The sequence below is a fragment of the Oncorhynchus gorbuscha genome, linkage group LG21 (assembly GCF_021184085.1).
Source record: "Oncorhynchus gorbuscha isolate QuinsamMale2020 ecotype Even-year linkage group LG21, OgorEven_v1.0, whole genome shotgun sequence".
NCBI classification, from domain to species: domain Eukaryota; kingdom Metazoa; phylum Chordata; class Actinopteri; order Salmoniformes; family Salmonidae; genus Oncorhynchus; species Oncorhynchus gorbuscha.
The window spans coordinates 45,487,893-45,501,843 of record NC_060193.1 but is presented as its reverse complement, the minus strand read 5'-3'; the positions used below and the strand labels follow the sequence as shown (position 1 = coordinate 45,501,843).

At 56.4% G+C, this 13,951-nt stretch overlaps 1 protein-coding gene across 3 annotated transcripts in view; it reads right to left on the bottom strand.

The window, feature by feature from the left end:
- The window catches only part of LOC124008216 (aryl hydrocarbon receptor-like), an 84,698-nt gene that overhangs the window by 32,221 nt on the left and 38,526 nt on the right, over positions 1-13,951 (bottom strand). For all 3 annotated transcript variants that reach the window (XM_046319330.1, XM_046319331.1, XM_046319332.1), the window contains one exon: positions 5,264-5,353. In XM_046319330.1, the coding sequence (XP_046175286.1) occupies positions 5,264-5,353 (90 nt within the window). The remainder of the gene's footprint in view (positions 1-5,263; positions 5,354-13,951) is intronic.

Below are 13,951 nucleotides of genomic sequence, written 5' to 3'. Positions count from 1 at the left end.
AGCAAACACATTTGGTGTTTGCCAAAAGGCATGTGGGAGACTCCCCAAACATATGGAAGAAGGTACACTGGTTAGATGAGACTAAAAGTGAGCTTTTTGGCCATCAAGGAAAACACTATGTCTGGCGCAAACCCAACACCTTTCATCACCCAGAGAATACCACCATGTTTTTCATATGGCAGGGCCTGGGAAACTGGTCACAATTGAAGGAATGATGGATGGCGCTAAATACAGGGAGATACTTGAGGGAAACCTGTTTCAGTCTTCCAGAGATTTGAGACTGGGACGGAGGTTCACCTTCCAGCAGGACAATGGCCCTAAGCATACTGATAAAGCAACACTCGAGTGGTTTAAGGGGAAACATTTAAATGTCTTGGAATGGCCTAGTCAAAACCCAGACCTCAATCCCATTGAGAATGGGTGAATAGTTATGCACTCTTAAGTTTTCCATTTTTTTGTCTTGTTTCTTGTTTGTTTCACATTAAAACATATTTTCTATCTTCAAAGTGGTAGGCATGTTGTGTAAATAAAATGATACAAACCCCCCAAAAATCTATTTTAATTCCAGGTCATAAGGCAACAAAATAGGAAAAGGCAACAAAATAGGAAAAATGCCAAGAGGGTGAATACTTTCGCAAGCCATTGTACAGCACCACTGCACACCACAGGAGGTTGGTGGCACCTTAATTGGGGAGGACGGGCTCGTGGTAATGACTGGAGCGGACTTATACATTTGACGCCATTCCATTCGCTCCTTTCCAGCCATTGTTATGAGCCGTTCTCCCCTCAGCAGCCTCCAACTGATGACCACAGAGAGAAAGAAAGCTAGTGGGAGAGAGAGAGAGAGAAGGAGAGAGAGAGAGAGAGAAGGAGAGAGAGAGAGAGTGAGAAGGAGAGAGAGAGAGAGAGAAGGAGAGAGAGAAAGAGAAAAGGAGAGAGAGAGAGAGAGAGTGAGAAGGAGAGAGAGAGAGAGTGAGAAGGAGAGAGAGAAAGAGTGAGAAGGAGAGAGAGAGAGTGAGAAGGAGAGAGAGAAAGAGAGAAAAGGAGAGAGAGAGAGAGTGAGAAGGAGAGAGAGTGAGAAGGAGAGAGAGAGAGAGAGTGAGAAGGAGAGAGAGAGAGAGTGAGAAGGAGAGAGAGAGAGAGTGAGAAGGAGAGAGAGAAAGGAGAGAGAGAGAGAGTGAGAAGGAGAGAGAGAAAGAGAAAAGGAGAGAGAGAGAGAGAGAAGAGAGAGAGAGAGAGTGAGAGAGAGAGAGAAAGAGAAAAGGAGAGAGAGAGAGAGTGAGAAGGGAGAGAGAGAGAGAGTGAGAAGGGAGAGAGAGAGAGAGTGAGAAGGAGAGAGAAGAGAGAGAGAGAGAGAGAGAAGGAGAGAGAGAAAGAGAAAAGGAGAGAGAGAGAGAGTGAGAAGGAGAAGAGAGAGAGAGAGTGAGAAAGAGAGAGAGAGAGAGAGTGAGAAGGAGAGAGAGAGAGAGTGAGAAGGGAGAGAGAGAGAGAGTGAGAAGGAGAGAGAGAGAGAGTGAGAAGGAGAGAGAGAAAGAGAAAAGGAGAGAGAGAGAGAGTGAGAAGGAGAGAGAGAAAGAGAAAAGGAGAGAGAGAGAGAGTGAGAAGGAGAGAGAGAAAGAGAAAAGGAGAGAGAGAGAGAGTGAGAAGGAGAGAGAGAAAGAGGAGAAGAGAGAGAGAAAAGAGAGAAAAGAGAGAGAGAGAGAGAAGGAGAGAGAGAAAGAGAGAGAGAGAAGAGAAAAGGAGAGAGGAAGAGTGAGAAGGAGAGAGAGAAAGAGAAAAGGAGAGAGAGAAAGAGTGAGAAGGAGAGAGAGAAAGAGAAAAGAGAGAGAGAGAGAGTGAGAAGGAGAGAGAGAGAGAGAAGAAGAGAGAGAGAAAGAGAGAAGGAGAGAGAGAGAGAGTGAGAAGGAGAGAGAGAAAGAGAAAAGGAGAGAGAGAGAGAGTGAGAAGGAGAGAGAGAGAAAGAGAAAAGGAGAGAGAGAGAGAGAGAAGGAGAGAGAGAAAGAGAAAGGGAGAGAGAGAGAGTGAGAAGGAGAGAGAGAAAGAGAAAAGGAGAGAGAGAGAGAGTGAGAAGGAGAGAGAGAAAGAGAAAAGGAGAGAGGGAGAGTGAGAAGGAGAGAGAGAGAGAGTGAGAAGGAGAGAGAGAGAGAGTGAGAAGGAGAGAGAGAGAGAGTGAGAAGGAGAGAGAGAAAGAGAGAGAAGGAGAGAGAGAGAGAGTGAGAAGGAGAGAGAGAAAGAGAAAAGGAGAGAGAGAGAGAGTGAGAAGGAGAGAGAGAGAGAGTGAGAAGGAGAGAGAGAGAGAGTGAGAAGGAGAGAGAGAGAGAGTGAGAAGGAGAGAGAGAAAGAGTGAGAAGGAGAGAGAGAGAGTGAGAAGGAGAGAGAGAGAGAAAGGAGAGAGAGAGAAGAGAGAGAGAGAGAGAGAGAGAGAGAGAGAGAGAGAGAGAAAGAGAAAAGAGAGAGAGAGAGAGAGTGAGAAGGAGAGAGAGAAAGAGTGAGAAGGAGAGAGAGAGAGAGTGAGAAGGGAGAGAGAGAAAGAGAAAAGGAGAGAGAGAGAGAGTGAGAAGGAGAGAGAGAGAGAGAGTGAGAAGGAGAGAGAGAAGAGTGAGAAGGAGAGAGAGAGAGAGTGAGAGAGAGAGAGAGAGAAAAGGAGAGAGAGAGAGAGAGTGAGAAGGAGAGAGAGAGTGAGAAAAGGAGAGAGAGAGAGTGAGAAGGAGAGAGAGAGAGAGTGAGAAGGAGAGAGAGAGAGAGTGAGAAGGAGAGAGAGAAAGAGAAAAGGAGAGAGAGAGAGTGAGAAGGAGAGAGAGAGAGAGTGAAGGAGAGAGAGAAAGAGTGAGAAGGAGAGAGAGAGAGAGTGAGAAGGAGAGAGAGAAAGAGAAAAGGAGAGAGAGAGAGAGTGAGAAAGGAGAGAGAGAGAGAGTGAGAAGGAGAGAGAGAGAGAGTGAGAAGGAGGAGAGAGAGAGAGAGTGAGAAGAGAGAGAGAAAGAGTGAGAAGGAGAGAGAGAGAGAGTGAGAAGGAGAGAGAGAAAGAGAAAAGGAGAGAGAGAGAGAGTGAGAAGGAGAGAGAGAGAGAGAGAGAAGGAGAGAGAGAAAGAGTGAGAAGGAGAGAGAGAGAGAGTGAGAAGGAGAGAGAGAAAGAGTGAGAAGGAGAGAGAGAGAGAGTGAGAAGGAGAGAGAGAAAGAGAAAAGGAGAGAGAGAGAGAGTGAGAAGGAGAGAGAGAAAGAGTGAGAAGGAGAGAGAGAGAGAGTGAGAAGGAGAGAGAGAGAGAGAAAAGGAGAGAGAGAGAGAGTGAGAAGGAGAGAGAGAAAGAGAAAAGGAGAGAGAGAGAGAGTGAGAAGGAGAGAGAGAGAGAGTGAGAAGGAGAGAGAGAGTGTGAGAAGGAGAGAGAGAGAGAGTGAGAAGGAGAGAGAGAGAGAGTGAGAAGGAGAGAGAGAGAGAGTGAGAAGGAGAGAGAGAAAGAGAAAAGGAGAGAGAGAGAGTGAGAAGGAGAGAGAGAGAGAGTGAGAAGGAGAGAGAGAGAGTGAGAAGGAGAGAGAGAGAGTGAGAAGGAGAGAGAGAGAGAGTGAGAAGGAGAGAGAGAAAGAGAAAAGGAGAGAGAGAGAGAGTGAGAAGGAGAGAGAGAGAGAGTGAGAAGGAGAGAGAGAGAGAGTGAGAAGGAGAGAGAGAGAGTGAGAAGGAGAGAGAGAGAGAGTGAGAAGGAGAGAGAGAAAGAGAAAAGGAGAGAGAGAGAGTGAGAAGGAGAGAGAGAAAGAGAAAAGGAGAGAGAGAGAGAGTGAGAAGGAGAGAGAGAGAGAGTGAGAAGGAGAGAGAGAGAGAGTGAGAAGGAGAGAGAGAAAGAGAAAAGGAGAGAGAGAGAGAGTGAGAAGGAGAGAGAGAGAGAGAAAAGGAGAGAGAGAGAGAGTGAGAAGGAGAGAGAGAGAGAGTGAGAAGGAGAGAGAGAAAGAGAAAAGGAGAGAGAGAGAGTGAGAAGGAGAGAGAGAAAGAGAAAAGGAGAGAGAGAGAGAGTGAGAAGGAGAGAGAGAGAGTGAGAAGGAGAGAGAGAGAAGGAAAGGAGAGAGAGAGAGAAGGAAAGAGAGAAAGAGAAAAGGAGAGAGAGAGAGAGTGAGAAGGAGAGAGAGAGAAGGAAAGGAGAGAGAGAGAAGGAAAGAGAGAAAGAGAAAAGGAGAGAGAGAGAAGGAAAGAGAGAAAGAGGGAGCGAGAGAGAGAGCAAAGAAAAGAGAGTGCGAGAAGGAGAGAGAGAGAGAGAGAGACAAAAGAAAAGCGAGAGAAGGAAAGAGAGGGAGAGAGAAGGAGAGAGAGAAAGAGGGAGCAAGAGAGAGAGTGAGAGGAAAAGAGAGAGAGAGCTTCAGGGGGTGTTAATAATTGCTAATACAGCTTAGCTCAACTGTGTACGCAAGCATGGACGTTATCAAAAACGGATCCAACCTGAATAAATGAGGCTATGAGAGCAGTTAATCAGCTGCTGGGGGTTAACTAAATTAAATAAACCTAGGACAGACAGTATGCATGCTTATAGAGGTCTGTGATTAAATATGCTATAGATCAGCTCTTATTAAATGATTAACCTGTGTTTGACCTCTCTGGACGGGGTTATCAAACTCTTATCCAGTGGGAAATCCTGAATCAAGCGCGCTAAAGCGCTTAGCGCAGGGCTGGGTACCAGAGGGCAGAGAGGGCGAGACTAGGGAACGGAAGGGGTCCGGAGGCGGGCCAAAAGGACAGGAAAGGACACAGGGCGGTGTTGGGGGAAGATAGCATGTTGGTTTTCACCTTCATTCTGGCTGCAACTGTTGGGGAAAAGAAGGGGGGCAGGGAGCAGTAGAGTGTATTCCAGGGCTCTCCAACCCCATTCCTGGAGAGATACCCTCCTGCGGGTTTTCACTCCCACCCCAGTTGTAACAAACCCGCTTCAGCTTATCAACCAGCTAATGATTAGAATTTGGTGCACTAGATTTGGTTTGCCACAGAAACCTGGAGGACGATAGCTTTCAGTCCGTGACCCAGCACACCCTGTGTCGTTCCATAAATGGAACGAGGGCAGAGTCATGTTGTCGTCATAACTGGCTTGGCCTAGGCCGGGGTTGATCGAACCTCCTCCAGACTCCCTCTGCGCCAGGCTGTGGCTCTGTAGGCAGGCCTAATCCTCCTCTCTCTGTCCGTGTTTGAGCGGCAGTGCGCGTGTGTGTGTATGATGTACGGCGTGTATGGTGTGTGTGTGCCAGTGGGTTTGAGTGGCTGCGAGCCCCGTGATCAGCAGCAGAGACTTACTTGGTGGAATCCCAGGTAATCCTGAATGGTGTGAGAGGAGTAGAATATGACTCCGTCTGCAGTGATGACCAGGATGAAACCATTAAGGGCCTGAGGAGGGAGAACAAGTCACAACAGACAGGAAGTTAGGGAATGTCCCTCACTGCGTACTGCGATCCAAGACGTTTAGCGAGTGCAATTATTTGGGCTGGACAAACGAAGACTGACGCAAATGACTCACAGCTTTTGAGTGATCGTGTTTGGTGTCCATCACGAGAAGACAGTGACAACCCATATTATAGTGACACACTTGTGCCATTTGGTGTGTTTTGTATTTGACTGCCAACACCAAGCATGTATAAAAGAGCAGGACAGACTACAGTGTGCAGACAGACAGATTCCTGAGGACAGGAGGTCGTTCAAACCTGAGAGAGGGGGAAACGGAGGGGGCGGGACGTAGGGGGAAATGGAGGGGGGGGAAGAGGGCAACAAAAAGAGAAACTGCAAACGGGGGCATGACACCACTTCAGGCCATGGAGGACAGGAGAGGGGGGGGAGGAGAGGAGAGGAGTGGTGGAGGAGAGGTGAGGAGAGGAGCGGTGGAGGACAGGAGAGGGGGAGGAGAGGAGCGGTGGAGGAGAGGTGAGGAGAGGAGGAGAGGAGTGGTGGAGGAGAGGTGAGGAGAGGAGGAGAGGAGTGGTGGAGGAGAGGTGAGGAGAGGAGGACAGGAGAGGGGGAGGAGAGGAGCGGTGGAGGAGAGGTGAGGAGAGGAGGAGAGGAGTGGTGGAGGAGAGGTGAGGAGAGGAGGAGAGGAGTGGTGGAGGAGAGGTGAGGAGAGGAGAGGTGGAGGAGAGGTGAGGAGAGGTGAGGAGAGGAGAGGAGAGGTGAGGAGGAGAGGTGAGGAGTGGTGAAGGAGAGGTGAGGAGCGGTGGAGGAGAGGTGAGGAGCGGTGGAGGAGAGGTGAGGAGAGGAGGAGCGGTGAAGGAGAGGTGAGGAGAGGAGGAGAGGAGTGGTGGAGGAGAGGTGAGGAGAGGTGGAGGAGAGGTGAGGAGAGGAGGAGGAGAGGTGAGGAGCGGTGGAGGAGAGGTGAGGAGAGGAGGAGAGGAGTGGTGGAGGAGAGGTGAGGAGAGGTGGAGGAGAGGTGAGGAGAGGTGAGGAGAGGAGCGGTGGAGGAAAGGTGAGGAGAGGTGAGGAGAGGAGGAGAGGTGAGGAGTGGTGAAGGAGAGGTGAGGAGCGGTGGAGGAGAGGTGAGGAGAGGAGTGGTGGAGGAGAGGTGAGGAGAGGAGTGGTGAAGGAGAGGTGAGGAGAGGAGCGGTGGAGGAGAGGTGAGGAGAGGAGAGGAGCGGTGGAGGAGAGGTGAGGAGAGGAGTGGTGAAGGAGAGGTGAGGAGAGGTGAGGAGAGGAGCGGTGGAGGAGAGGTGAGGAGAGGAGCGGTGGAGGAGAGGTGAGGAGAGGAGTGGTGAAGGAGAGGTGAGGAGAGGTGAGGAGAGGAGCGGTGGAGGAGAGGTGAGGAGAGGAGAGGAGCGGTGGAGGAGAGGTGAGGAGAGGAGTGGTGAAGGAGAGGTGAGGAGAGGTGAGGAGAGGTGAGGAGAGGAGCGGTGGAGGAGAGGTGAGGAGAGGAGAGGAGCGGTGGAGGAGAGGTGAGGAGAGGAGTGGTGAAGGAGAGGTGAGGAGAGGTGAGGAGAGGAGCGGTGGAGGAGAGGTGAGGAGAGGAGGAGCGGTGGAGGAGAGGTGAGGAGAGGAGCGGTGGAGGAGAGGTGAGGAGAGGAGTGGTGAAGGAGAGGTGAGGAGAGGAGAGGAGCGGTGGAGGAGAGGTGAGGAGAGGAGAGGAGCGGTGGAGGAGAGGTGAGGAGAGGAGTGGTGAAGGAGAGGTGAGGAGAGGTGAGGAGAGGAGTGGTGAAGGAGAGGTGAGGAGAGGAGTGGTGAAGGAGAGGTGAGGAGAGGAGCGGTGGAGGAGAGGTGAGGAGAGGAGAGGAGCGGTGGAGGAGAGGTGAGGAGAGGAGTGGTGAAGGAGAGGTGAGGAGAGGTGAGGAGAGGAGCGGTGGAGGAGAGGTGAGGAGAGGAGTGGTGAAGGAGAGGTGAGGAGAGGTGAGGAGAGGAGCGGTGGAGGAGAGGTGAGGAGAGGAGAGGAGCGGTGGAGGAGAGGTGAGGAGAGGAGTGGTGAAGGAGAGGTGAGGAGAGGTGAGGAGAGGTGAGGAGAGGAGCGGTGGAGGAGAGGTGAGGAGAGGAGCGGTGGAGGAGAGGTGAGGAGAGGAGTGGTGAAGGAGAGGTGAGGAGAGGTGAGGAGAGGAGCGGTGGAGGAGAGGTGAGGAGAGGAGAGGAGCGGTGGAGGAGAGGTGAGGAGAGGAGTGGTGAAGGAGAGGTGAGGAGAGGAGAGGAGCGGTGGAGGAGAGGTGAGGAGAGGAGCGGTGGAGGAGAGGTGAGGAGAGGAGAGGAGAGGTGAAGGAGAGGTGAGGAGAGGTGGAGGAGAGGTGAGGAGAGGAGCGGTGGAGGAAAGGTGAGGAGAGGAGTGGTGAAGGAGAGGTGAGGAGAGGTGGAGGAGAGGTGAGGAGAGGTGAGGAGAGGAGCGGTGGAGGAGAGGTGAGGAGAGGAGAGGAGCGGTGGAGGAGAGGTGAGGAGAGGAGTGGTGAAGGAGAGGTGAGGAGAGGAGAGGAGCGGTGGAGGAGAGGTGAGGAGAGGAGTGGTGAAGGAGAGGTGAGGAGAGGAGAGGAGCGGTGGAGGAGAGGTGAGGAGAGGAGCGGTGGAGGAGAGGTGAGGAGAGGAGCGGTGGAGGAGAGGTGAGGAGAGGAGGAGAGGAGGAAAGGTGAGGAGAGGAGTGGTGAAGGAGAGGTGAGGAGAGGTGAGGAGAGGTGAGGAGAGGAGTGGTGGAGGAGAGGTGAGGAGAGGAGTGGTGAAGGAGAGGTGAGGAGAGGAGCGATGGAGGAGAGGTGAGGAGAGGAGTGGTGAAGGAGAGGTGAGGAGAGGTGAGGAGAGGAGCGGTGGAGGAGAGGTGAGGAGAGGAGCGGTGGAGGAGAGGTGAGGAGAGGAGCGGTGGAGGAGAGGTGAGGAGAGGAGTGGTGAAGGAGAGGTGAGGAGAGGTGAGGAGAGGAGCGGTGGAGGAGAGGTGAGGAGAGGAGAGGAGCGGTGGAGGAGAGGTGAGGAGAGGAGTGGTGAAGGAGAGGTGAGGAGAGGTGAGGAGAGGTGAGGAGAGGAGCGGTGGAGGAGAGGTGAGGAGAGGAGAGGAGCGGTGGAGGAGAGGTGAGGAGAGGAGTGGTGAAGGAGAGGTGAGGAGAGGAGCGGTGGAGGAGGGGTGAGGAGAGGAGTGGTGAAGGAGAGGTGAGGAGATGTGAGGAGAGGTGAGGAGAGGAGTGGTGAAGGAGAGGTGAGGAGAGGAGCGGTGGAGGAGGGGTGAGGAGAGGAGTGGTGAAGGAGAGGTGAGGAGAGGAGTGGTGAAGGAGAGGTGAGGAGAGGAGCGGTGGAGGAGGGGTGAGGAGAGGAGCGGTGGAGGAGAGGTGAGGAGAGGAGCGGTGGAGGAGAGGAGAGGAGAGGAGCGGTGGAGGAGAGGTGAGGAGAGAGGAGTGGTGAAGGAGAGGTGAGGAGAGGAGAGGAGCGGTGGAGGAGAGGTGAGGAGAGGAGCGGTGGAGGAGAGGTGAGGAGAGGAGCGGTGGAGGAGAGGTGAGGAGAGGAGAGGAGAGGTGAAGGAGAGGTGAGGAGAGGTGGAGGAGAGGTGAGGAGAGGTGAGGAGAGGAGCGGTGGAGGAAAGGTGAGGAGAGGAGTGGTGAAGGAGAGGTGAGGAGCGGTGGAGGAGAGGTGAGGAGAGGAGAGGAGCGGTGGAGGAGAGGTGAGGAGAGGAGTGGTGAAGGAGAGGTGAGGAGAGGTGAGGAGAGGTGAGGAGAGGAGCGGTGGAGGAGAGGTGAGGAGAGGAGAGGAGCGGTGGAGGAGAGGTGAGGAGAGGAGAGGAGCGGTGGAGGAGAGGTGAGGAGAGGAGCGGTGGAGGAGAGGTGAGGTGAGGAGAGGAGCGGTGGAGGAGAGGTGAGGAGAGGAGGAGAGGTGAGGTGAGGAGAGGTGAGGAGAGGAGCGGTGGAGGAGAGGTGAGGAGAGGAGGAGAGGAGCGGTGAAGGAGAGGTGACGAGAGGAGGAGAGGAGCGGTGAAGGAGAGGTGACGAGAGGAGAAGAGGAGCGGTGGAGGAGAGGTGAGGAGAGGTGAGGAGAGGAGGAGAGGTGAGGAGAGGAGCGGTGGAGGAGAGGTGAGGAGAGGAGGAGAGGTGAGGAGAGGAGAGGTGACGAGAGGAGAAGAGGAGCGGTGGAGGAGAGGTGAGGAGAGGTGAGGAGAGGAGGAGAGGTGAGGAGAGGAGCGGTGAAGGAGAGGTGACGAGAGGAGAGGAGCGGTGAAGGAGAGGTGACGAGAGGAGAAGAGGAGCGGTGGAGGAGAGGTGAGGAGAGGTGAGGAGAGGAGGAGAGGTGAGGAGAGGAGCGGTGAAGGAGAGGTGACGAGAGGAGGAGAGGAGCGGTGAAGGAGAGGTGACGAGAGGAGAAGAGGAGCGGTGGAGGAGAGGTGAGGAGAGGTGAGGAGAGGAGGAGAGGTGAGGAGAGGAGCGGTGGAGGAGAGGTGAGGAGAGGAGGAGAGGTGAGGAGAGGAGCGGTGGAGGAGAGGTGAGGAGAGGAGGAGAGGAGCGGTGGAGGAGAGGAGCGGTGAAGGAGAGGTGACGAGAGGAGGAGAGGAGCGGTGGAGGAGAGGTGAGGAGAGGAGGAGAGGAGCGGTGAAGGAGAGGTGACGAGAGGAGGAGAGGAGCGGTGGAGGAGAGGTGACGAGAGGAGGAGCGGTGAAGGAGAGGTGAGGAGAGGAGGAGAGGAGCGGTGGAGGAGGGGTGAGGAGAGGAGCGGTGGAGGAGAGGTGAGGAGAGGAGAGGAGCGGTGGAGGAGAGGTGAGGAGAGGAGCGGTGGAGGAGAGGTGAGGAGAGGAGCGGTGGAGGAGAGGTGAGGAGAGGAGAGGAGCGGTGGAGGAGAGGTGAGGAGAGGAGAGGAGCGGTGGAGGAGAGGTGAGGAGAGGAGCGGTGGAGGAGAGGTGAGGAGAGGAGCGGTGGAGGAGAGGTGAGGAGAGGAGAGGAGCGGTGGAGGAGAGGTGAGGAGAGGAGCGGTGGAGGAGAGGTGAGGAGAGGAGTGGTGAAGGAGAGGTGAGGAGAGGAGAGGTGAAGGAGAGGTGAGGAGAGGTGGAGGAGAGGTGAGGAGAGGTGAGGAGCGGTGGAGGAAAGGTGAGGAGAGGAGAGGAGCGGTGGAGGAGAGGTGAGGAGAGGTGAGGAGAGGAGCGGTGGAGGAGAGGTGAGGAGAGGAGAGGAGCGGTGGAGGAGAGGTGAGGAGAGGAGTGGTGAAGGAGAGGTGAGGAGAGGTGAGGAGAGGAGCGGTGGAGGAGAGGTGAGGAGAGGAGCGGTGGAGGAGAGGTGAGGAGAGGAGGAGAGGTGAAGGAGAGGTGACGAGAGGAGGAGAGGAGCGGTGAAGGAGAGGTGACGAGAGGAGAAGAGGAGCGGTGGAGGAGAGGTGAGGAGAGGTGAGGAGAGGAGGAGAGGTGAGGAGAGGAGCGGTGGAGGAGAGGTGAGGAGAGGTGAGGAGAGGAGGAGAGGTGAGGAGAGGAGCGGTGGAGGAGAGGTGAGGAGAGGAGGAGAGGAGCGGTGGAGGAGGGGTGAGGAGAGGAGTGGTGAAGGAGAGGTGAGGAGAGGAGCGGTGGAGGAGAGGTGAGGAGAGGAGCGGTGGAGGAGAGGTGAGGAGAGGAGAGGAGCGGTGGAGGAGAGGTGAGGAGAGGAGCGGTGGAGGAGAGGTGAGGAGAGGAGTGGTGAAGGAGAGGTGAGGAGAGGAGAGGTGAAGGAGAGGTGAGGAGAGGTGGAGGAGAGGTGAGGAGAGGTGAGGAGCGGTGGAGGAGAGGTGAGGAGAGGAGTGGTGAAGGAGAGGTGAGGAGAGGTGAGGAGAGGAGCGGTGGAGGAGAGGTGAGGAGAGGAGGAGAGGAGCGGTGAAGGAGAGGTGAGGAGAGGAGGAGAGGAGCGGTGGAGGAGAGGTGAGGAGAGGAGGAGAGGAGCGGTGGAGGAGCGGTGGAGGAGAGGTGAGGAGAGGAGTGGTGAAGGAGAGGTGAGGAGAGGAGCGGTGGAGGAGAGGTGAGGAGAGGAGCGGTGGAGGAGAGGTGAGGAGAGGAGCGGTGGAGGAGAGGTGAGGAGAGGTGAGGAGAGGAGCGGTGGAGGAAAGGTGAGGAGAGGAGTGGTGAAGGAGAGGTGAGGAGCGGTGGAGGAGAGGTGAGGAGAGGAGAGGAGCGGTGGAGGAGAGGTGAGGAGAGGAGTGGTGAAGGAGAGGTGAGGAGAGGTGAGGTGAGGAGAGGTGAGGAGAGGAGCGGTGGAGGAGAGGTGAGGAGAGGAGCGGTGGAGGAGAGGTGAGGAGAGGAGAGGAGCGGTGGAGGAGAGGTGAGGAGAGGAGCGGTGGAGGAGAGGTGAGGTGAGGAGAGGAGCGGTGGAGGAGAGGTGAGGAGAGGAGGAGAGGTGAGGTGAGGAGAGGTGAGGAGAGGAGCGGTGGAGGAGAGGTGAGGAGAGGAGGAGAGGAGCGGTGAAGGAGAGGTGACGAGAGGAGGAGAGGAGCGGTGAAGGAGAGGTGACGAGAGGAGAAGAGGAGCGGTGGAGGAGAGGTGAGGAGAGGTGAGGAGAGGAGGAGAGGTGAGGAGAGGAGCGGTGGAGGAGAGGTGAGGAGAGGAGGAGAGGTGAGGAGAGGTGACGAGAGGAGAAGAGGAGCGGTGGAGGAGAGGTGAGGAGAGGTGAGGAGAGGAGGAGAGGTGAGGAGAGGAGCGGTGAAGGAGAGGTGACGAGAGGAGAGGAGCGGTGAAGGAGAGGTGACGAGAGGAGAAGAGGAGCGGTGGAGGAGAGGTGAGGAGAGGTGAGGAGAGGAGGAGAGGTGAGGAGAGGAGCGGTGGAGGAGAGGTGAGGAGAGGAGGAGAGGTGAGGAGAGGAGCGGTGGAGGAGAGGTGAGGAGAGGAGGAGAGGAGCGGTGGAGGAGAGGTGAGGAGAGGAGGAGAGGAGCGGTGAAGGAGAGGTGACGAGAGGAGGAGAGGAGCGGTGGAGGAGAGGTGACGAGAGGAGGAGCGGTGAAGGAGAGGTGAGGAGAGGAGGAGAGGAGCGGTGGAGGAGGGGTGAGGAGAGGAGCGGTGGAGGAGAGGTGAGGAGAGGAGAGGAGCGGTGGAGGAGAGGTGAGGAGAGGAGCGGTGGAGGAGAGGTGAGGAGAGGAGCGGTGGAGGAGAGGTGAGGAGAGGAGAGGAGCGGTGGAGGAGAGGTGAGGAGAGGAGAGGAGCGGTGGAGGAGAGGTGAGGAGAGGAGAGGAGCGGTGGAGGAGAGGTGAGGAGAGGAGCGGTGGAGGAGAGGTGAGGAGAGGAGCGGTGGAGGAGAGGTGAGGAGAGGAGAGGAGCGGTGGAGGAGAGGTGAGGAGAGGAGCGGTGGAGGAGAGGTGAGGAGAGGAGTGGTGAAGGAGAGGTGAGGAGAGGAGAGGTGAAGGAGAGGTGAGGAGAGGTGGAGGAGAGGTGAGGAGAGGTGAGGAGCGGTGGAGGAAAGGTGAGGAGAGGTGGAGGAGAGGTGAGGAGAGGTGAGGAGAGGTGAGGAGCGGTGGAGGAAAGGTGAGGAGAGGTGAAGGAGAGGTGAGGAGAGGTGGAGGAGAGGTGAGGAGAGGTGAGGAGAGGAGCGGTGGAGGAGAGGTGAGGAGAGGAGAGGAGAGGTGAGGAGCGGTGGAGGAAAGGTGAGGAGAGGTGAGGAGAGGTGAGGAGCGGTGGAGGAAAGGTGAGGAGAGGTGAAGGAGAGGTGAGGAGAGGTGGAGGAGAGGTGAGGAGAGGTGAGGAGAGGAGCGGTGGAGGAGAGGTGAGGAGAGGTGAGGAGAGAGGTGAGGAGCGGTGGAGGAAAGGTGAGGAGAGGTGAGGAGAGGTGAGGAGCGGTGGAGGAAAGGTGAGGAGAGGTGAAGGAGAGGTGAGGAGAGGTGGAGGAGAGGTGAGGAGAGGTGAGGAGAGGAGCGGTGGAGGAGAGGTGAGGAGAGGAGAGGAGCGGTGGAGGAGAGGTGAGGAGAGGAGCGGTGGAGGAGAGGTGAGGAGAGGAGAGGAGCGGTGGAGGAGAGGTGAGGAGAGGAGTGGTGAAGGAGAGGTGAGGAGAGGTGAGGAGAGGAGCGGTGGAGGAGAGGTGAGGAGAGGAGCGGTGGAGGAGAGGTGAGGAGAGGAGTGGTGAAGGAGAGGTGAGGAGAGGTGGAGGAGAGGTGAGGAGAGGTGAGGAGAGGAGCGGTGGAGGAGAGGTGAGGAGAGGAGAGGAGCGGTGGAGGAGAGGTGAGGAGAGGAGTGGTGAAGGAGAGGTGAGGAGAGGTGAGGAGAGGAGCGGTGGAGGAGAGGTGAGGAGAGGAGCGGTGGAGGAGAGGTGAGGAGAGGAGGAGAGGAGCGGTGAAGGAGAGGTGACGAGAGGAGGAGAGGAGCGGTGAAGGAGAGGTGACGAGAGGAGAAGAGGAGCGGTGGAGGAGAGGTGAGGAGAGGTGAGGAGAGGAGGAGAGGTGAGGAGAGGAGCGGTGGAGGAGAGGTGAGGAGAGGTGAGGAGAGGAGGAGAGGTGAGGAGAGGAGCGGTGGAGGAGAGGTGAGGAGAGGAGGAGAGGAGAGGAGCGGTGGAGGAGGGGTGAGGAGAGGAGTGGTGAAGGAGAGGTGAGGAGAGGAGCGGTGGAGGAGAGGTGAGGAGAGGAGCG